This window comes from Gossypium hirsutum, chromosome D10 (genome assembly GCF_007990345.1).
Source record: "Gossypium hirsutum isolate 1008001.06 chromosome D10, Gossypium_hirsutum_v2.1, whole genome shotgun sequence".
Classification (NCBI taxonomy): domain Eukaryota; kingdom Viridiplantae; phylum Streptophyta; class Magnoliopsida; order Malvales; family Malvaceae; genus Gossypium; species Gossypium hirsutum.
In genome coordinates this window covers 54,051,745-54,076,390 of record NC_053446.1, presented here as the reverse complement: position 1 = coordinate 54,076,390, position 24,646 = coordinate 54,051,745, and the positions used below count along the sequence as shown (strand labels likewise).

Sequence of the window (24,646 nt, the reverse complement as noted above, 5' to 3'; positions counted from 1 at the left end):
TGATAAAATTGATGTCAGATTAGGAAAATAGAAAAAATAATGTTAAGGTTGATTTTTAGTATTGGTCGTTCGTTGGAGGGCGGCAGTCAATGGTGACAGGTCGTCAAATTCCGGATTTAGACACCAAAATTCTTAACGCAATACTATAATTTTTGCTATATCCATATATTTGGATCACTAAATACAAGAAAAAATATTGTATGAAATTATGATTCCACGTCATTTTTATCCAAATTTGACTTGTCATTCTCTTATTAGAAATGTAACATCCTATACTTGGCCTGGTCATCAAACTTAAATATCAAGATGCCACACTACTGTCTCATGTCATACTTATGGTAAATTGTCACATTATTAAAAAATCATCCTCTTCATCAGTGATCTTATAAATTTTTAATCAAATATATATCAATTTAAAAATTTTAATAAATCAATTTCCAAATGCTTTTTCTACTTCTTTTCTAGAATGCCCAATATTTATTTGACATCTTCTATGCGAAAGTATTCAAGTTTCATAAGGTCTTCTCGACTGTTATTCAAAAGGTCCAATAATGTATGTATATTGAACTTTTTGAGATCATTAGAACATGCCAAAAATACTTTAAATGAACTTATAATAATGATTAAACATGCTTAACAAAATTTCCAAAACAATCACGCAAATATCGATACTAAAACAAGGGTATCGATATTTTCCTAATTCGATATTGTCATTCTCCTATTAGAAAGAAATAAGTATGACATACAATCCCTTCTCCTGAAAACAAAATCATAAAATAATAATAGCATAGCTGGGTAGAATGATGATGGGCAAGCCAATTGCCAACCTATGGTCGTATAGAGTATCACAGTAAAATAGATATAGATAAACAAAATTAAACAGCGTTGTGATAAACGATGCATAGTACATTATGGATCAAAGTAAATTTGTTTTGTTCCCACCTCCGTCGCCCAATATTCCGAGTATCGTCTTCTTGCTCCATCGATCGGCAGTAATATTCCAAATAAATTGTTTCTTCATTGTTCTTCTTCCTTGATTCCCTCGTTTGTTGCCTTTGCCTTCAGCCTCCACCATTAATCTTCTTCCCAGCTTCATTTCACGCATGTTATGGTCCTGCCATGCATGCATGTTTTGATTAGTGCTTAATACAACAAATTAACAATCAACAAGGTTCTTCTTTCTTTTTCCTTTCTTTCTGTTGCAGCTGCAAGTTGAAGTGTTTAAAAATGAGGAAGGAGGAGGAGGAGGAAGATGGAAGGAGGGTAGTAGCGTATTGGAAACTGTTTTCGTATGCGGATTCATTGGATTATGGATTGATGGGAGTGGGTTCAATATGTGCCGTGGGAAATGGGGTATGTATGCCGGTTATGACCATATTCTTCGGCCAATTAGTTGATTCCATCGGGAAAAGTGTGACCACCGCTACTGCCGTACACGATGTTACACAGGTATGTACCCCCAACATCTTCCGGTACTCACTAAACCACCATCCCGCCGTCGAGTAGAGGTTTAAAAATTTTGAATTATGTCGGGTTGAATTTATTTGAATATTGATTTCATTTTGAGTTGTATTCAGATAATTGTAGTTTAGATAAATAAGAGAATAATACGCTTTAACATATTCAAATCGACGTCCTCATATATTGATAATAATTCTCATACTAATCGAATTAAGATTTAATTAATTGATACATAACAGTAAATTCCTCGTATTTGTTTGTTGTTTCAAATATGCTAGTGGGTTTTTTGGCATGATGGGAAGCTTATTTTAATTCTCAAATATTCTATGATGTTCAGGTGTCACTCAAGTTTTTGTACTTAGCTGTGGCATCAGCCGTGGTATCATTTTTGCGTAAGCATATATATTATTTAATTACTTTATAATAAATTTGATAATTAAGCTTAAGTTGAGAGGAAACAAATATGAGAATGATGGATTAATTAAATGTTTGTTGCAGAGGTGGCATCTTGGATGGTCACCGGAGAGCGGCAGGCAGCAAGAATAAGAAGTTTATACCTCAAGACTATATTGAGGCAGGATATCAGCTATTTTGACGATGTGATCACCGGCGGAGAAGTGATCGGGAGGATGTCAGGCGACACCATTCTTATCCGAGATGCCATCGGAGAGAAGGTATATATAACGCACTACACCAAAACATGTCATTAGAATCTGATTTGTCATTTTCCCATTAGAAAAAGATATAGATAACATGGTATTACATTTTTATACAATCCATTTTCTATTTAGAGTTAGCCAAAAAAGAAAAGAAAAGAAAAGAAGCATTTTTTTAGCTTTCTATGTCGTTTATTCAAGGGGTTTAATTAAAAATTAAAAAAGTTACGGGTTCCATGAAAAATTCAAAAACAACTGAGGGGTTTAATTTAAATTTTCAAAATTTTTGAATACTTGATGAGAACTTCCAAAAAAAACTAGTGCTTAATTGAAATTTTCAAAAATATTTAAAAAGCCTAATAGGCTAATTGCACCAGATATCTTCAAACTATGACCATCATTGTAAATTGACCTTCAATCTTCAAAACGTTTTAATTATATCCTCAAACTACCAATGTTCTATCAATTAGATCCTTTCATTATTAAAATTGTTAACTAAAACGTTCAATGACATGTCAAATCTTATGTATCTAAATTTAAAATGAATTTTAAAAAAATAAAACGTTATCGTATAACTTTTAAAAGTAAAGTCAAATATAAAGACTAAAAAAAAGAGTTAATGATAAAGTTTCTGTAAAAAAACTTAGAAAACTTAAAACTAAGAATTTTAAATTAAACACCATTTTTACAATATTTATTTTTTCTTTAAAATTTTCATTTTAGATTATATCACATAAAATCTAACATGTCATTTAACAGTTAAACTAATGATTTTAATAACCAAATAACCTAATTGATATAATCTCAATAGTTTGGGATGTAATTATAATGATTTGAAATTTAGGGACTAATTTAAAATGAAGTTCATAGTTTGGGTATGTTTAGTGAGAAATTTTAAAAAATTATTGTGTTGCATGATTTATGTACGGCAGGTCGGAAGCTTCATACAGCAAGTGGCTGCATTCACTGGAGGCTTTGTAGTAGCTTTGGTTAGAGGGTGGCTACTCACTTTTGTACTGTTGTCTTCAATCCCACCATTATTCATTTCTGGTGCTATCTTGCATAAGGTGGCAGGCAGCTTTGCATCCCGTGGACAAGCTTCGTATTCAAGTGCGGCCACCATCGCTGAACAAACAATCGGCTCAATAAGAACTGTAGGCAACATATGGTAGCAATTTGGGTTTTATGTTATGGGAACTACAAAATGAAAACAAGCGTAATGCTGCCCTAATAACAGGTTGCATCATTTGCAGGCGAGAAACAGGCCATCGCTAGCTACAACCAGTCATTGTCGAAAGCTTATAAATGGGGGGTGCGAGAGAGTGTGGTATCAGGAGTGGGATTTGGGACGTTGATGTGTATTTTATTCAGCAGCTATGGGTTTGCTTTTTGGTATGGAGGGAAAATGATGCTGGACAAAGGCTACACTGCAGGGACTGTCATCAACGTCATTTTTGCTGTTGTCATTAGCTCCTTGTAAGTTTTCTCTCAAGGTTTTTGACTAAATGTTCAAATTAATGCCCAACCTTATAGCAGTTGTTCAAATAAGTGTCAAACCTTTTTAAAATGGTTATACAAGAGTCTAACTTTTACAAAAGTTCTCGAATGAAAGTTTCTCACTTTAATCCAAAAATTATGTGAATACTAATATATTTAGAATAAAACACATTACGGTCCTTGTTTTAACATTTCAAAAAAAAAAATTTGGCCTTCGGTTGAGATTTTTGCAAGTGCTAGACCCTTATATCATTATTTTGAAATGTTTAGAGTAATCACTAAAAAGTTGGCCAATTTGAGCAGGTTTTTTTAATGGGTTTCATGAAATAATTACTAGGATAAATTATAAAATTAATGATCCAATTATTAGTATATTTCTGTTTTAATCATCATGAAAATTTTCAATTTTATCATTTTTATTTCGGCTACTTTAGATAGTTTCTATTTTGATTGCCGAGCAGAACTTTGGTGTTTTTCTAATTGGTATAATAGCATATTTAATCCTCAATACTTATACATTCAATTAATTTGATCCTAATTCTAAATAATTCAATAAATTTAACCCTCCATTTTTATAAATTTTATCAATTTAATACTCAAACACATATAATTAAATATATAGAATGCATGATATTCTAACATTAAAAATCTTTGTTTGGAGTACGATTGAAGGAATCTAGGACTGGCATCTACATGCTTGACTGCCTTTGCTGCAGGGCAAGCTGCAGCCTTCAAGATGTTCGAGGTAATTCAAAGGAAACCAAAGATCGACGTATATAGCCCAAAGGGAAGAAAAATGGGTGATATTTCAGGCCAAATCGAACTAAGGGATGTTTATTTCAGCTACCCAGCAAGACCCAAAGAGCTAATACTTAAAGGCTTCTCTCTTTTTATACCCAGCGGTAAAACAGCCGCTCTGGTGGGACGCAGTGGAAGTGGGAAATCGACGGTGATTAGCTTGATAGAAAGGTTTTACGATCCAATGACTGGGGAGGTACTGATTGACGGTGTTGATCTGAGAAAGTTGCAGCTTAAATGGATAAGGCGGAAAATAGGGCTGGTTTCGCAGGAACCAGTGTTGTTTGGTTCGAGGAGCATTAGAGAGAATATAGCGTATGGAAGGGAGGGTGCGAGCAGTGAAGATGTAATAGCTGCTGCTGTGCTTGCCAATGCCGCTGACTTCATCTCTAAATTGCCTCAGGTTTGTAAATTATCTTTAATTTGTTGAAGCTGGCCCGCCAAATGATTTTTTTGCTGCATTATGAAGGGGTTATTTACGCTGGGAATCCCCATACTATAGTCCATATTTAAAATAAACCCCTAAACTGCAATGGCTTTTGATGGGTGCAGGGACTAGACACAATGGTGGGTGAGCAAGGCATTCAGCTATCTGGGGGACAAAAACAGAGGATCGCCATTGCTAGAGCTATTCTGAAAAACCCCAGAATTCTACTATTAGACGAAGCTACAAGCGCTCTCGATGGAGAATCCGAGAGGATCGTTCAAGGCGCACTGGAAAGAGCTATGCTCAACCGAACTGTCATCGTTGTATCCCATCGCTTGAGCACCGTAATGAATGCACATTTCATCGCAGTTATTCATCGGGGAAGGATTGTTCAAAAAGGTGATTTCAGTTTTTCATATATGTGAGTTATTGTATCATGGGGAACTCGAAAATGACTTGAAAAAAAGAATCCCAACTTGAAATAATTTGAACAAGACCTGAAACTTGATACATAGTTATAGTTCCTTTCCTTTCTACATCAGGTTCACATGCAGAGCTACTCAAGGATCGTAAAGGATTGTACAACCAGCTCCTAAGGTTGCAAGATATTGGCAAAGAGATGAAACGGGATATATCAGTTCATGATTCTTTAGAAATTGGTCCCCAATCCTTATCAGCTCCTCATCGTCATTTTCTACACACTACTAAATCACAAGAGGCAATGCCTGAATTGCCTTCAAAATCAGAAGCCTCAGATAAAGGACCTCCACAAGTCCCACTTTCTCGGCTAGCTCGCCTTAACAGCCCGGAGATATCTGTATTGCTCTTAGGAGCTCTGCTAGCTGTGGCTAATGGTGTGATATTGCCAATCTTTGGCACTGTGCTTTCTGGTATAATCAAAACGTTCTCTGAGCCACCTCAGGAACTCAGCAAGGATTCCAAGTTTTGGGCACTAATGTTTGTTGTTCTTGGCTTTGCATCTTTCTTGTCTCACTCGTTGAGCACCTACTTTTTCGCCATTGCTGGCTGTAAGTTAATACAGCGGGTGCGATCAATGTGCTTTGAGAAAGTAGTAAACATGGATATAGGTTGGTTTGATGAGCCTCAACACTCGAGTGGTGCAATTGGAACAAGGCTGTCCACGGATGCAGTTTTGGTAAGAAGGGTGGTTGGGGACTCATTGGCTATTCTTGCTCAGAGTACGGCTACTGCAGTCGCCGGTCTGGTCATTGCTTTTCAAGCAAATTGGCAACTGGCTCTGGCCATCCTTGCTTTGCTACCTCTTATAGGGATAAGTGGATACGGTCAACTCAAATCCATGAAAGGATTCACTGCCAATGCCAAGGTATCCAGGGAGAATAAAATTTTGTGTCTGTATGTGCCTATATGTATGCGTGACTTTTTTGAGGATATATATATAAATTATCAGTTCTTTGTATACATGCATGCATGCATGTATTTATGTATGCATGTCTGTATGTATGTATTTATCTATGTTTTACTTGCACGTGCGGAACAAATGGTATTGGACGTATCTGTGACATACATTTGTATGTGTGTGTATATGTATATGTATATGTATATGTATATGTATCACTAATTACTGAAAGTAGTGATACTCCTTATATGACTGCATGTAGAAAATGTATGAGGAGGCCAACCAAGTGGCGAATGAAGCAGTCGGGAGTATGAGGACCGTTGCTTCGTTCTGTGCTGAAAAGAAAGTGGTGAAACAGTACGAAAAGAAATGTGAAGCCCCTCTAAAGGCTGGAATACGACATGGATTGATCAGTGGCATAGGCTTAGGAATGTCATCCTTCTTCCTGTTTTTTGCCTATGCTATCAGTTTTTATGTTGGAGCCCTTGTAGTTCATCATGGCAAGGCAACTTTCCATCAGGTTTTTCGAGTAAGTTTTCCGATACCATTTCAGGTGAGCTGTATATACCTTCATTGCAGTGCCTAACTATACGTGCATATGTGAATTTCCTGCAGGTGTTTTTTGCTCTCAGTGTAACTGCCATTGGTATTTCTCAGTCAAACTCCCTCGCCCCGGACACCAGTAAAGCCAAGGTTTCCGTAGCTTCCATTTTTGAAATCCTGGACCAGAGATCCAAAATAGACCCTAGTCAGAATTGCGGAAAAAGATCGAAACATGTTAAGGGAGATATTCAGTTTAGGCATGTCAGGTTCAAGTATCCTTCAAGGCCTGATATTAAAATATTCCGAGACCTTTGTTTGACGATTCGCGCCGGCATGGTGAGTCGAAATGAGCTTAGAATTACTTGGTATAATGATCTTTAGAACATTTTGAACCTGACAAGCAAATCCTTATCTAATTGCTGTGGCATTTATATCAGACAGTTGCTCTAGTTGGAGAAAGTGGAAGTGGGAAGTCAACATTCATATCATTGTTGCAAAGATTTTATGAACCAGATGCAGGTCGTATCACATTAGATGGAATTGAGATCTCAAAGTTGCAGCTAAAATGGCTAAGGCAGCAGATGGGTTTGGTGAGCCAGGAGCCTGTCCTATTCAACGACACCATCCGAGCAAACATTGCATATGGGAAGGCGGGAAATGTGACAGAGGCTGAAATTGTGGCTGCAGCGAAATTAGCAAATGCCCACAACTTCATCAGCAGCTTGCAACAGGGGTACAATGCGGTGGTAGGCGAACGAGGTATTAATTTGTCTGGAGGGCAGAAGCAACGGGTGGCGATTGCACGTGCCGTAATCAGAGCTCCGAAGATACTACTACTAGATGAAGCCACCAGTGCTCTCGATGCCGAGTGTGAACGAGCAGTTCAAGAAGCACTAGAGCGAGTTATGGTCGGGCGGACAACGGTAGTGGTTAGCCACCGGTTATCGACAATCAAGGGTGCTGATTTGATTGCAGTGATTAGGAATGGAGTTATAGTTGAGAAAGGAAGGCACGAAACGTTAATCAAAATCAAGGATGGTTTTTATACCTCCTTGATGGCCCCTAGAAACAAAATGTAAACTTTAGGAGAATACATAAATAATATATCCTTGCATGCTTTCCTTATATAGAGATTAATATTTGCACATAAGTATCTAATGTGTTATAACACAACAATGATAAAATATAAGAGTATATATATAAGTAAATTCATAACAAATGATTGAAGAGTTTGTCACACATTTCTTCTATGAGGTCCTAAAATTCGAAGGTTTTTAGTCATAGATAATATTAAGAAACCAGGAAATTCATAACAGGTATCATTTACATTCATTTATGAATATATTCTATTCTTCAAATATTACAATTCTAAAGAAAATCATAACTTTCCAGTATGCTTATATACATATACAACCGTATGTATGATTTACATGGACATAGAATCGGCCTACAATGATCAATCAGATTACCTTTCAACAATTGGTCATCTAATTCGCAAGTCTGTCACCAAATTCTTTACTATATACCTGAATCAACCCACTGTTGTCTGCTAGTTGGAGCTTGTCGTTCAACATCGCCTTGTATTTCACATCTTTGTCCTCTAAATTACGCATAAATTCAACCTGCACGTGTTAAAAGAACCACATTTACTAATAAAACAAGCAAGTAAAAATAGCCATATACCGAGTTATCCAAGCATCCGATTAGTTCAACACCAGTAAACCAAGTTCTTGAGCCGGTTAAAGTTAGCATTACGGGTGTAGGAAATTATAAATGTTCAGTGCTTATTAAACCCGAATTCCTATGATTCCATTAAAACTAGAATAACCATTTTACCTGTTTTTGGAACAAGTCAAATTCATCAGTACTTAGAGAACCATCACTGTTTGAGTCAAGGAGCTGCATCATTTCTCGGGCATCTTCCCCTGATGCACCAAGCTCTTCCATAACTTCCATTAGTTCTTCGATGCTAATCTTCCCGTCACCATTCTTGTCGAGAAGGCGGAATACTTCATCTCCTTGACCAAACTCGAGGCCTTTATGAATTGTGGATGGGAAATCTTTAAGCCGCAGTGCTGCAAGTTCTGCTGCTGCAATCATTATGGTCTTAAGTCTCTTTGCCTGAGAATAAACAAATAGAAAATTACTTTAAACTAAGTTAAAAAGAAATATAAGCATAGATTCTGCTATTCCCTAGCCAAGTCACTAATGTAGATTAAAGACTGCAGACCTCTTCTGGATCAGTTAGGCCACCTTTGTACAATGAATGGGCTGCAGTTCCACCTGTGGCTAACATGTCCATTTCCGTAGTGCGTATTTGTATTTCCATAAGTGGTCTAGGTGTTCCATTGTCGCTTACATCAACTGCCATATGCAAGCTCTTATACCCATTTGCTTTGGGCCTTGCAATATAGTCTTTTGTTCTATGAGGCATTTCTTTCCATAACGATTGAACTATTTCATGTGTCCTATAGCATGCTCTTTCACCTACTTGTGACATGTCTATGCCAGACCTAGTGATACGGGGTTGCGCGCGGACCAAGATCGAGTTGCCAAGTCACGAGAAACTCCTATGAAAACCCTAAACAATTAGATCTGAAACGAAACAGAAAATTAAAAGATTAGATTTTTGAATTTTTAGATCTAAAATAAAATCCCCAAATCAGCAAAGAATCAAATTGAGAATAGAAATAAGTGTTAGGGTTCTTGAAACCCTCAAGGAGATTGTGATTCTGCCCAATTGAACACCAAGATAGTTTTCCCCAAATTTCGACAATCTAATTTCACCCAAAAAGAGTATGGAAAAACCCTAGAATTTGGGGATTTTTGGGCTGATTCCTTAAGATAGAAAAAGGCTGAAAACACAATAAGAACAGAAAATAGATTAGATAATGATTCAGCACAAGTAGAAATAAAGAAAGAATTGACAGTAAGAAATTAAAAGATAAGTCCTAAGAAGCCTTGAAATCTCGAAAGATCTCACAACTCCCTTCAAACGGCTCTAATCTCCCCTCCAAAGAATATCAATGGCAAGAAGAAGGTTGAAGATGGCTCCCACAATCAAAAAGATTGTTAAAACAACTTCTAAAGAAAACTCAAGAGAAAATCCTTGAAGAACTCAAAGAGAATTTTCACTCAAATCAAATCTGAAATTTTTAATGTAATTGTAATGTAATGTAGGGTGGCTGGCCAAGCCATATAAATAGGCCTTTCAAATGTTTTCCTAATTTAATTAGAACACTAAAACTAAAACTAAAAAAACTCCTAATTATTTTAATATGGAAATTCGGCCAAGGGTCTTTTATTTGGGACTCTTGGACTGAATATAAAAATTTAAACTAAATAAAATAAATAAATAAATAAATAAAAATAAAACTTTACAACTTGGGCCACTTTGACAATTTGGCCTGATTTTCAACTAAGTATGGGTGGATTTCTTGATTGGGCTTGGAATCTTCTTATTGGGCCTTGCCCTCAAGAATTTGGGCTTTTGTGACTCGTATCATTCCCCCCTTCCTCAAAAAGATTCGTCCTCGAATCTGAAAAATCAAATGAACTCGACTTTCCTCTATCGAACGGGACTAATGGCAATTGAGTCCACTGAAAAGAATAGCCATGAGATAGTAAATAGCAACGGAAACAAGCTTGTAGTCCAATCATAAGCATAACAGAACAGGTATAACGCATGTGAATGGACAGATTCAGATTACCATGCAAACAATCTAATTTACTCACCACTGCCTCGTCAAATATTTGAAACAAAGATGGACATGTTTTAAGGCATTCAGTCGTCTCACATTGTTCCCACAAACCATGAATAAATTGCGAGTAATAAATCAAATGGTAAACATAATCGTCACAAGTAGGTATTTGAAAAGATTTACATGGTTCACAGAGTTGCATAATCATACCATGCATTAATCGACGGTCTATAGATTCACTCACACATGCATTATCAAAAACAAGAATCTTTTTATCAACCATCAAAACAGATAGATCATCAATAAATAAAATAGGACAGTCAAGCACGTTTCGATCTAAGTGTTCATCAACACGATCTTTATCACTATCCGAGGAGTACAAAAGTGTTTCAAAGGTTTCAAGCATCTTACCTCGATAAGCAAAAGAATAAGGGTCGATTTTACCTTTTTCATTTAAAACAAACCTTCGTTCATCGGGGGCATAGTGTAGTCGAATCTCCGTTGTTGAGTTAACCTTTGTCAAATGGAACTCAAACTTCATGTACAACCACATAAACTGTTTAAGGCAAGAATATAAATTGAAAACAAATTTGGCAAATTTCGTTACCTTATTCTCCAAAACAGATTTGGACAAATTCAAGGATTTTACACAAGGTAAATCAAGAGAATAACAAATCACGCTTCTTTTCGTAATGACTTTATCAACCACAATCGAAGAGTAACAATTAATCGGATCAAAATGATGGGATCTTTTAAGAACTAAGTCACCAAAAGTTTTATCAATAATTTTCAAATCTGCACTGGACTCGGTTTCTAAAATTTCCTTACCTCGCTTACCTTCGGGATCATGTAGTGTGATTTCATCTTTGCTTAAGTTGATCGTATGAAAGCGTCTTTCATTTGAGAGGTATTGAAGTTGAAAGTTATCTTTCGATCTTTCGGGAACCTGAAAAGTAGCAACACAAGAAAAATTCATATCTTGGTTAGTGGAAACATTCCTCACTAGCCTTTCCTCGTCTTTTTCTTTTGTTTCTTTTTTTAACTCATTTTCTCTTCTTTCTTCAACTTCTTTTTCAATTTTCTTTTCTGTTTCACATTCCTTTTCACTCTCAATCTCTTTTTGCTCTTTTTCATTCTCTTTTTCTTTTTCCTCACTTGTTTTAACAGAATTTCTCAGTTTGATTTGGTCCTCATGGACTTGTTCCGGAGTGAGCGGCACTAAGGTAAGTTTCTTTCCTTGATGCTTGAAAGAATACCTATTGGTACGACCATCGTGAGTGACTTTTCGATCCAGTTGCCATGGTTCTCCTAGCAACAAATGGCAGGCTTGAATAGGCATTACGTCGCACACAACTTCGTCTTGATACTTACCGATAGAAAAGGCAATGCGCACTTGTTGAGTGACCCTAAATTGGCCTTCGTTGCTAAGCCCTTGTAGTTGATAAGGTTGTGGATGCTTGGTAGTGGTTAAGCAAAGCTTTTCCACCATCGTCGTGCTGGCTATGTTCGAGCAACTTTCACCATCAATAATAACTCTACAAAGCTTACCTTGTACATGGCAGCGAGTATGAAAGAGATGTTCTCGTTGCTGCTCGCTCCTTGGTTTTGCCAAAGATGATTGTCCACGATCATGAAAATCATCATCCATTCTAGTGACACGTCGAGGGCCGCGCCTTTGGGGTTGGTTATCCCTATCTTCCTTAATTGGATCTCGATATTGATGTTTTTGATTCACTCGTACCTCATTCAAAGTAGTATTCAATGCTTGAAGTGTAGCATTTATTTGTGTGATTGCAGCAGTATGTCCATCTAACTGTTGTTGGACTTTCATAAGTGCATCATTATTATCACCTTTAGACATCTTCAAAACCTGTAAAAAATAAACACTCAACACTCAAAAATAAAAGTTAGCAAACCTCACCATTAATCACTCAAAAAGAAAATTCAAATTCTCAATGAGGTCAAATTCAATCTTGTGAGTTCTTTATCAGAGTTTATATCAACCAATTAGAGAGTGTGAACCAAACTACCAAAGAATCCTAATTTGCACTAGGATGCCAAAAACTGACGAGACACCAATTGATTCGTGTTGCACCGAGGAAGAAGTTGTGCACACGTTTAAATCCTACTAACACAAGAAACAAGAAGGTGTTAGATAACGTAAAGGAAGAATAAAGGTAAACAAATTAAAACCTACAGCTAAGAATCAATAAAAATTGCTGAAAACAGAAAACCCGAAAAACTGCGGAGTAACTTGACAACTTCGTTCGAGGTGTTCCCGATCTCCAAAAATCATGAAATTAAATCTGGAGTGTCCTTATATATTTAATTTTTGATCTGGAAAATTTGGGCACCAAATTCAACCCGCTGAATATTTTTTTAAATTTTTTATTGGATTTCGTCTTTTTTTAATTTTTTGACTTTTTCGACTTATTTTTTTGCGGGAAATATTTTTGTATATTCAATAACAGTGCCAAAAATATGTATGTAAAATTTCAGATCAATAAGAAAATGTTTACCCACTCAAATGAATTTTTTTTCAAAAATTTTTCTGGGTAAAACTGCTGTTTGTAATTTAAAAAATAGAGATCAGTTTAGAAATCAACCAAGAACACCCAAAACGCCCAAAATCTGATACCAAATGATACGGGGTTGCGCGCGGACCAAGATCGAGTTGCCAAGTCACGAGAAACTCCTACGAAAACCCTAAACAATTAGATCTGAAACGAAATAGAAAAATTGAAAGATTAGAACTTTGAATTTCCAGATCTGAAATAAAATCCCCAAATCAGCAAAGAATCAAATTGAGAATAGAAATAAGTGTTAGGGTTCTTGAAACCCTCAAGGAGATTGTGATTCTGCCCAATTGAACACCAAGATAGTTTTCCCCAAATTTCGACAATCTAATTTCACCCAAAAAGAGTATGGAAAAACCCTAGAATTTGGGGATTTTTGGGCTGATTCCTTAAGATAGAAAAAGGCTGAAAACACAATAAGAACAGAAAATAGATTAGATAATGATTCAGCACAAGTAGAAATAAAGAAAGAATTGACAGTAAGAAATTAAAAGATAAGTCCTAAGAAGCCTTGAAATCTCGAAAGATCTCACAACTCCCTTCAAACGGCTCTAATCTCCCCTCCAAAGAATATCAATGGCAAGAAGAAGGTTGAAGATGGCTCCCACAATCAAAAAGATTGTTAAAACAACTTCTAAAGAAAACTCAAGAGAAAATCCTTGAAGAACTCAAAGAGAATTTTCACTCAAATCAAATCTGAAATTTTTAATGTAATTGTAATGTAATGTAGGGTGGCTGGCCAAGCCATATAAATAGGCCTTTCAAATGTTTTCCTAATTTAATTAGAACACTAAAACTAAAACTAAAAAAACTCCTAATTATTTTAATATGGAAATTCGGCCAAGGGTCTTTTATTTGGGACTCTTGGACTGAATATAAAAATTTAAACTAAATAAAATAAATAAATAAATAAATAAAAATAAAACTTTACAACTTGGGCCACTTTGACAATTTGGCCTGATTTTCAACTAAGTATGGGTGGATTTCTTGATTGGGCTTGGAATCTTCTTATTGGGCCTTGCCCTCAAGAATTTGGGCTTTTGTGACTCGTATCACCTAGGGTTCAATATGACTCGTAATCCGAGAACATCGTTTACTTCTTCCGTCTTACGCCCATCTCTCAAGAGCTTCTTCATTGTGCTGTACCGGCTTTTGTAGCGGCCCTTAACAGATATACCATTGACCATGTCAGCTAAGATAGGATCAGTTTTCAAAGCTTGGAGCAGCTCTTCCTTGTATATGTCAATCAGAGACTTATTTCCAGTCTCGTGGCTTCGTAGCCATGTATCAACGTATAGGTATGAATAAGGAAAGAGATAAAGGAAAGAGAGATCCTCGAGCTCCAGCGACAAGTAGTTGGTTCCCACAGCATGAGCCAAGGGGGAATATATCTTCAAAACCTCGAGAGAAAGCATTTGCTGCTGATACCTTGGGAGGTAATCAAGATGCCTCATCGTATCGAGCTTGACAGCAAGGTCCAAAATGAGAGCCCTGATGTCATAGTAAGTAAGACACAACTTTCGGAGGGCAGCCGCACTATCACATCCAAAACATCAACTTTGGAAGGGATATTCTTCAAACGCAAGCTTTCATGCAAAAGATGAGCGGTACCGATACCAATACGATCTCGGACTAGGTAGATGGAAATGGCACCTGCTTCCACAACTTGGATGAGTAAACCAGCTGAAATAACTTCGGCATCCATCTGCAATCATGGTAGGATATTTGACACCCATTTTCAGAAGTAAAACACATACAATACATACCTATCATGTGAATGCAACACGGTTAATTTTTCAAACTAAGCTTAAGTGTTTGCATGAAACAAAGGCATACAAATGATGTTGTATTCGGTTAGAGCGTAAGAGAAAGAAAACTGAAAACCTCATATCATTCCTTTGTAGGGCCGTAAATGAATTGAGCTTGAGTGTTTATGTTCATTCGTTTATGTTTTGCTTGTTCATGTTCGATCCGTGTACGTCAAGAACTTCAAAATTATGTTCGTGTACATTCATTTCTCAGTTTATGTTTACTCATTTAAATTAAATGAATACGGTCACAAACATTAAACGAATATGTTCATCAACATATAATCGAACATATTCTTCATAAGCAATTAATGAACAACAAACAAACAAACTACAAGTAAACGTAAATATATATATTTTGGATAAGTAACATAAATATTAATAATTATATAAAAAAACAAAAACAAAACAGAAATAATAATAATTATATAGAAATCAAATAATAGCTTTAAACAATTACACCAACTTCAAACAATTGTGAACACAAATAAACAAAACGTATGCCGGTTCAAGCCTCTGATCATTTTGTACATTTAGCTTAATAAACATACAAAAATGAAGAGAAATCAAAATGTTGATGAACTCTTCAATTACTCTGTTCATTTACAGTCCTATAGTCATGTAATCAACAAAATAGAAAAATAGTAATAGAAATTCCAGAAAGAAAATGTACCTGGAGATGGGCGAGAAGGAGAGCGAGAGACAAGGCCTTAGAGAGAAGAGGGCGACCATCCACAGCGTGAGGCAAGGCCTGCAAGATGGGGATGGAGAGCTTGAGAGACTTGAAAAGCAAGCGAGAGGAGCTGCTGGATAACACGTTTATCTCCTGGGTCAGCTGGTTGAAGGCTCCTACCAACTCCACCACCATCTTCCCACCTCCACTCTGCTCCAACGCAGTCGCTGTCGCCGTACTTGCATTACTTGCCGACGCTTCAGCTCTGCAAATGAATGGCCGCTGCTGCTGCGGAATAGATGATGAGAGTGGTAATAAATGGGATTTGGGTACGCATTCTCCCACCTTTAATTTGGGGAACAGCGCCTCCACCGATGTTATTGCCACCATATTTTGGATGGTTGATTATTGCATCGTTCAATCAAAGGAAATCTCAAAACTTCTTCCCCACCCCCATCTCCATCCCAATACAAAATTTTTCTATTTTACAGTGTTTGTGGCTGAGATTGATGTTCATACATACGTGTGGTTGAGCTGAGCTGAGCTAGTCGGAATTGGGTAGTTCTTACTTTTAGTTTTAGCTCAGTTTAGTTAACTCGGGTAGTTTTTACTTTTAGTTTTAGCTCAGTTTAGTTAACTCCGTCAATTTGGTTAGGCCAGTAGTTTCCAGTTACCAGATTGGATTCAACAACGGATATTTCAAAATCGGGCTCGCCAACCCTCAACTCAACTACTTATGAAATAATTATTAAATTACTCAAAATTTTTTATATAAATCCCTAAACTATTAAATGTTTATTTTAAAAAAGTTTGGCTAGTGAGCTTTAAACGATAATTCGGTGATGGGTACAGTAAATTAATACTCATTAATTAATAGAAGAGCTTATTTAGATTTAAGTTGATTTGACAATCAGTATTATATATAGTAAAAAAGCTATTTAAATTTTAAGTTTACAATTTATGATGTATAAATTTATTTCATTTTCATTAATTGAACTATAAAAAACCAAAGAAACGACAGTTTTTAATTAGTGCAAATAGTACAAATAGAAAATAAATTATTATTTTATAATTTTTTAAAAATTAGTCATCAAAACACAAATTTACTAATAATTTAGTTTACTCAAATGTAGTTTTCCTAAATATAAGTAATCCTTAACCGAAAACTTGCTCTGTTTGCCACTTCTACGAAGTAAAGACGTAAATCGTTTTTGATTAAGAGTGTATTTAATAAAGTATTATAAATTCTTATTGTACTACATAAATTTTAACATCTAATTTTTTAAAAAATAATGTCTGATAAATATATTAATTTTTTAATTAATATATAAATTTCAACAAAATATAATTTTAAATTGAATAAATAAGTAAATAGCAATTTATCAAGTTAATTTTATGTTGAAATTATTATGTATAATTCTTATTCAAAACCATTTAAAATAATATATAATAATTTATCAATAAGATTAAAATTAAAACATGCCATATGCTTAAATATTTCAAGTCATTTTTATATATTTGGTAAAATTATCATTATACTCTAAAAGTTAAAATTGAAATTTGATTATTGTCTTGTAGCGTTAAAAAAGTAATGTAAATTTAAAAGAAATGAAAAGTCGTATGTTAGCTTTTAAGACTTTTAGGAAATTCAAATTATATATAACCACGTCATGTTTTAACGGAAAAGTTAACAATATTAACTATTTGAATTAATTAATAGCATTATGAAAATATAGGGACTAAGTTTTGTTAAAAATTAAAATATATAAATTAAATATTAAATTTAAGCATATTAGATGGATAAAAACTAAAATTTAACAACTTTTATAAAATGCAAAAGAAAAAAAGTGTGATGGTTGAGTGTGCCACGTGTCAACAGAATGGATGATGCATGTGAAAATGGATCACTTGATAAATTCAACAGCTTGACAATAGATTGTGCATTCTAAACTATTCACTTAGACAACTATTTGTTAGGGAAGCACACGGTGGTAGGGTGCTATCGACTCAGTTCGGTTGGAATTTTTATATTTTTTGAATTATTCATTATAATCCGGTTTGATTTAATTCGATTTTCAATTTTTTATATTAATTTTTTATTTTTATATTTTAGACTTATTTTGATAAAAATGTTTTTATTTTATGACTTCTGAATATTATTTTACAAAATTTTAAAGTTTTTTTATAAATATTTTAAAAGGACAATAATTTTTAAGAATTTTTAAATTATTTTTACTATTTTAAATCTAAAATATTTATTTTTATATCATAAAAAATTAAAATTAATTATATATTAAATAAAATAATAAAATTTAATTCGATTTTGAGTAACTGGAATTTTTTAATGTAGTAGGCTTTTTTTCTCAACACTACATAATGAAACATTTTAATATGCTTAAAACTTTGGACATGGTGCAATAACACTTTTTCTCGATGCATATGAGAAAAGATTTGCGCGAGATGTATTGCATTTAAACAAGCTAAGTCTAATGTTATGTGGCCTGGTTATACTCCTTTGCTTCTTCCTAGGTCCCCTTGGATTGACTTCTCGATGGATTTTGCTTTGGGATTATTAGGGATTAAAAATAAAAAGGTATAGGCTTAAATTTAACGTTTATAATCTTTTATCAATTTAATTCTTTTTTATTTAAATTTGACCCTAACCTTTTAAAAAAAAAAGAAACTTGACCGTTAAATTTTAAAAAAGAGTTAAATTATTGTTTTTTTATTTATCGAAAATACTGAATAAAATGTTAAAAATTTTAAACATGACAACTTGAATGACAATCCATATGTACTTCAAGCTGTTTTTTTTGAATTTTTATGAATTTTAAATATTTCTTTATATTTTAAAACTATTTGTTGAAATGACATATAAGACAAATAGTGTCATGTTAGCGTGAAAGTATACGTGTGCTGTCATGCAAGTTACCACACCAACATTGTTAAAAAAATTAATGTTTTAGTTAGCATTTTCGTTAAAAAATGATTTGGTTCTTTTTTAAAAGGTCATGAGCCAAATTTAGCTAAAAAAAGTCAAGTTGATAAAAAAATATAAACATTGAAGGCTAAATTTAGCATTATGCCAAAGGAATAATAATAATATTTTTGTTGTTTTTGACATATTTAGTAAGATGACTCACTTTAGTCCATGTCACAAAATCAATACTGTAACACGTGGCCAATTTGTTCTTTAGGGAAGTTGTAAGACTTCACGGTGATCCTAAATCCATTATTTTGGGTAGAGATGTGAAGTTGCTAAGTCATTTTTGGAAGATATGTTGAAAAAATTGTAATTTAGGGGAACTTTGAGACATATTCGCAATTGGTAAAGATGGAGAGTTGAATAATAAAATTATGGTTTCATATTCTACTCCATGAGACCTTTACAACGGTATATCATATGCTCAAAATGATTGAGTGATAAATGAGAAATTGATGCTCAAAGTAAGCTACTTGGAAATATTTGTTGAGGAAAAGAAAAGTTTAGATCCCACATTGGTTAAATACCAAGTGTAACATGTGTATATATGTGAGAACCCGCTTAAAAAGTGATTGAATGACTAAGCTTGAAACTTTGCCTAGTGATAAGGTGTTTTCAAGTACAAACTTGTTAGGGTTAGGGCACATTTGCACGACGTGGGCGACATGAGGCGTACAAATATATTTTTCCCAACATGAAATTTATTTTTTCCTTAGTAAATATATACAAAATCTTATATAAAAGGACATATATAATGATTTTATTTGATTCTAATCAATTTGATTTAATTGCCCCTTTAATGTAGATTTTGTCTCATTATACATGGATATTTCCAAAAATTCCTCCACTTTGAATGCCTATAAAAGACTAAGACTTCTTCAGAATATTTTGCTCAATCTCAATCTCTCACACTGAGATTATTTTCTCTCCAAAAATTCTTTTTTCCTCTCTATATTTTCCAACGTTTTGGTGATAGAAAAAGGCATTGTTTGTTCATTGATCACTGCAGGGGTGCTACTACTTCGACTATCGTGTTGTTGTATCCTAGGAGACATTCAACCAACGTTTCTCCAAGTACCATACGAGCAACTGAATCTATCTTAAGGAAACTGTGTAAAATAGGCCTCAACATCTAGTAAAACTCGTTTCTTCTTTTTGATTTTTGGTTTTTATTATGTTATTTATTGGTTTTTCATATTCGAAAATTTAAATATAAAATATTCAATTTATTTTATATATATAAATATTTGTTTATTTATATTTATATATTTTTGTTTGCTAACGTGTTTTGTCCAACAAGATATTGTGGGGTAAGCTAGGTACTAAACTTCTTTATTTTACTACTTGTTATTCACAAACCAATGGCCAAACTAAGGTTGTTAATCGAGTTTTAGGATATTTTAGTTAGAGTTGTTGTAGGTAAGAGTCTAAAGAATTGGGAAAAAAATGATTGCATTTTGTTGAGTTTGCTTTTAATCGTTCTATAAATTCTTTTACTGGATTTCCTACTTTTGAAATTATTTATGGTTTTAATTTGCTAACAATTTTTTTATTTTATGCTTTTACCTTTGAATGAACTAACAAATTTAGATGGTGAGAAAAAAGTGAACTTAGTTAAATCGATTCATGCACTACACCAGAACAGATTTTTAACGGCGTTTTTTAGGCCTTTAGCGGCGCTTTTTAATGCTACTAAATGCATTTGCGGCGCTTGAGGAAGCGCCACAAAAAACGCTGTTAAGGATAATGTCGCTAACTTTTGCGGCGCTTACAGAAAAAAACGCCGCTAAAGGTCATGTTCTTTAGCGGCGCTTAAGAAAAAAACGCTGCTAATGATCATGTTCTTTAGCGGCGCTTGGGAGAAAACACAGTTAAAGAAACATGATCTTTAGCGGCGTTTAGAAAAAAACGCCGCTAAAAGTAATGTTCTATAGCGGCACTTGGTAAAAAACGCCACTAAAAGTAGTGCTCTTTCGCGGCGCTTATTTCACAAACGCCACTATATGATATGACTTTTAGCGGCGCTTTTTTAAAAAACGCCACTAATTTTGGGATTTTTTTAAAATAAAATTTTCTATTTTTTTCAGCCTTCCTGCAACAACAAATCAAAAGCAACCAGATCTAAACTAACCAAAAACAATAAATTTATATAATATTTCAAATTAAATGACTAAAATAATATTAATATCAATAAATAAAAGTGAATTCATACTTTTCTTTACAAAAACGTTAAAAGTTAAAATGATAAAAATATTTATGCAATATACACTATGACGGCGGAAGTTGTGACTGCTGAAACATATTCATCATAATCTGAAGCTGCTGTTGAAGTTCGTCGTACTTTTTGCTCTGCTCTGCTTCTTTCGATGCCGCATCTGCTTGAAGTCGTAGCTGTAGTTGTTCATATTTCTTTTGAACCTCTGCTTCTCTCGCTGAGGCCTCTGCTTCTCTCGCTGCAGCTTCTGCTTCCCTCGTTGCTGCCTCTGTTTTAAGTTGTTGCTGAAGTTCTTCATATTTCCTTTGAACCTCAAATGTGGTCGCTTGCATCTGAGCCATCTGGTCTTTTAATCTTTGAACTTCAGCTTGAGATTGACTCCCCGAAGCCATGTATTGGTGCGAGCTGGATCCAAAATATTGGGTTGGGCTGATAAAAGATCCTTGAAATCGAACCCGACCATACCTTTCAGGACCCAAAACTTCAGTAATAATCCGGTTATCAATGTCTTCAAGATGAACAGAACTATCACTAGAAGCAATCGCTTCGTACTCCGTCTTTTATCCTTTAGTTTTTCCTAATAAATAAATCACATAGTTAGGAACGCAATATATATTAAAAAAAACAAATGCAATATAACAATAGTCGCATTACAAGCAATAAATTAAACCATTAGAAAATAAACACTATAAATAACTAAAACAAGTCAAATCGTATTAAGTAAACGTACCATAATTTCACCAGCTTTAGGAGTCATAGCAGATCCATCTTTCTTCTTATGTGTAATTTCAAAAAGTTGAAGGCATCCAACTTTTTGACCGGACGACTGTTCCTACAATATAGTAGTAAAAATATTATTTAATAGAAAGTTATACATATTTGAAAATATTAAAAAATTAAAAATACCTCTGCCTCAGCTACACATGCAAAACTTCTCGACCCGGTTGTGTGAGTGAATTTTTGTTGCTGCCGGCTGCTTTTTTCCAACTCGTTCACGATCCTACGTTATAAAATTTTTAGTACGTAAATAGTAAATACTATAAACCAAAATAATTACAATAGTTTGGAAGTACGTCGTATCTCGCCTTTCTTCGAATGCCAAAATCTAACCGCATCTTCCCATTGACACCTCAACATACCCGACGGGACATTTTGCAATTTCTCATCGAGGGTTGTTTTGTCTTATAATAATTTTCTTCAAAGTACTTTTATTGTCTCTCCATCTTTTTCCCAATACCTTCTTTACATAAGCATCCGAGACCTCTAAAGCAAACCTCGCCTACAATAAACACAAGTTAATAAAGTAAATATAAATGAAACTATTTCCAAGCATTACAGATGACATTAACATTTTGTTACCTTAATATTATCGAGGGCTTAGTTTTTGTTGCTATCGGGCATTTGACGCCATGACTCATAGTTGATAGGCAACATATTCGTATTTCGTGCTAAAATGCCCATGTATCCTGCTAAAAGTCGAGCTTCTGATCCAACAGGCTGACCAAAACTGTTTCTGCATACCTTGACACACTCGACTGGATCTAACTCGTATAACTCTCTAAGAAGCGTACGTCCTCAACCTCTGCGCGTCCCACGATTTTCAACTACAAATGGTATATTATAATATAAGAATTTGAAAAATAAATCAATTATAAGTCAACACGCATGTAAATTAAATGTAAAATTACTTTGAACTTCCGTAGGATCCTCAGGTGTAATCGGAACGTTCGAAGATCCAATTGCTGTTTGCTGTTCAGTACTATTTGTTTCTGTCGAGTTTGGATCATTTTGAACAATGCTTTCCCTTAGAATTTTTCTTCTAGGCATTTTATCTGCAATACACATAAAATGTAAGTAAACTTAATAACTAAATTTTCTTCTAGGCATTTTATCTGCAATACACACTTCTTACACGGGTAAAGAATCATGTTCTCTTGGCTTGCATATTGAAATGCAAAATTTAGAAAAGTCTGTACTCCATTTCGATAACCGTCGCTTACCCTTGACAAATTCATCCAAGAACGGTCCATTTCTTAATTCTTGAAGTCTGATATTGACAATAAATTGCACGGGTTTAGGATTTAGGAATAAGTTATTTATTATGTAAGTTATGTAAGTTATATAAGTTGTGTAAGTTATGTAAGTTGTGTAAGTTGTGTATTATGAAACTTATGTAAGTTATGTCTTATGTAAGTTATGTAAATTATGTATTATGTAAGTTATGTAAGTTGTGTATTATGTAAGTTATGTCAGTTGTGTATTATGTAAGTTATGTAAGTTTTTGTTTTTGTGTATTATGTAACTTATTTAATTTATGTACGGTATGTATTATTATGTAAGTTCTGTATTATGTATGTTATGTAGTTATGTATTATGTAAGATATATAAGCTTATATATAATTATTTAGAAAACTTAAAAAATTAATACTAATAAATTTTATTACTAATAAATTTAGAACACTTATATAGAAAACTTATAAATTTAGAAAACTTATAAATTTAGAACACTTATAAATTTAGAAAACTTATATAGATATTAAAACAATATTTATAATTATTTAGAAAACTTTTAAATTTTATAGTAATAAGTTTTAAATATAGGTTATATACCCATACCATATATATGGGGTGATATAATTATTTAGAAAACTTAAAAAATTAATACTAATAAATTTAGAACACTTATTTAGAAAACTTATAAATTTAATACTAATAAATTTAATACTAATATAGAAAACTTATAAATTTAGAAAACTTATATAGATATTAAAACAATATTTATAATTATTTAGCAAACTTTTAAATTTTATAGTAATAAGTTTTAAATATAGGTTATATACCCATACCATATATGGGGTGATATATTAAAAATATTGGTTTTAATAGATATTAAATTATCATTTACAATTATTTTTTAATTTAAAATGTTATTATTACAAAAAATTGAAATATAGGTTATATATCCATATTAATATATGTAATATATAAAAAGAATATAAATTTACTGCGTTTTTGGCACGAATGATTACGTTTTTTGCACGAACGTAGCAAATCATATTCCTTTCAAAGTTGCTGCTGGAAAATATTAACATGCTAGAGAGACTATGAAAATTATGTGTTCATTTTCTAAGCATTGCAAATTGTTACCAATTAATTAAAATATTTCCTTTCAAATAAATAAAACCTAACACATGAGGTACATCTTGTGATTATGAATCAGATTACAAACCATAAATGAGTAGTTTAGAAACCGAATTCATAGTTTACAAACCACAAACCGAATAGGTACTAATTGGTAACACGGATTCTAGAACACATTGACCCATTTTCATTCGGCTAAATAATTTTTAGTTTTTTTACTAATGTATCAATTTGATATTATCTCATTTCATCACTTATATAATCACAAATGGCAATAAGAAAATGGATGAAAGACAATTTTAACAAACAAACAAAGATGATATATATTTGGCTAAAAATCATACTAAAAAACATGGCCTAATAAAATTCAACTTAAAAATCCAATTCATTACCTGGAAATGTAATCGGCTCTTATTATATTTAACAGAACATTTTTATAAGTTAATAAATGTAATCGAAGCATTACAGTACCTGAGGATGAACAAAATAGCTGAAGAACAAAAACCCTAAACACAGAGAATAATTTTTTTTTAATTCCAGGATCACCAACCAATAACAAAGCAAAAAAAAAAACTAACAAATACGAGAAAACCCAAGGTATAAAATACGCAACATTGATTTAAATGCATAGATGCAATTGCTGATTGCCAAGTTTAAAGCAAAATTAAAAATCCCCTAATCTTCTTGTCTATGAAGTCAATAGTTTAAAACAAAGCCAATTTTGAACCCCCAAATCAGTAACTTACCCTTGCCGAAGATGAACAACTCCCCAAGCCTTAATCCTCCACT

General features: G+C 33.6%; 1 protein-coding gene and 1 pseudogene across 1 annotated transcript; one reads left to right on the top strand and one right to left on the bottom strand.

Moving 5' to 3' along the window:
* Window positions 1–1,141: 1,141 nt before the first annotated feature.
* LOC107915637 (ABC transporter B family member 4) lies at window positions 1,142–7,932 on the top strand. Its single transcript, XM_041103278.1, has 11 exons — window positions 1,142–1,449; window positions 1,799–1,853; window positions 1,960–2,135; window positions 3,050–3,271; window positions 3,355–3,593; window positions 4,287–4,815; window positions 4,965–5,238; window positions 5,382–6,184; window positions 6,480–6,746; window positions 6,833–7,096; window positions 7,198–7,932. Exons 1-11 carry the CDS (start codon window positions 1,228–1,230, stop codon window positions 7,837–7,839), a joined length of 3,693 nt encoding a protein of 1,230 aa, XP_040959212.1. The 5' UTR covers window positions 1,142–1,227; the 3' UTR covers window positions 7,840–7,932.
* Window positions 7,933–8,066: 134 nt separating this feature from the next.
* Window positions 8,067–16,052, bottom strand: LOC107916253 (probable GTP diphosphokinase CRSH, chloroplastic; annotated as a pseudogene).
* Window positions 16,053–24,646: the final 8,594 nt, after the last annotated feature.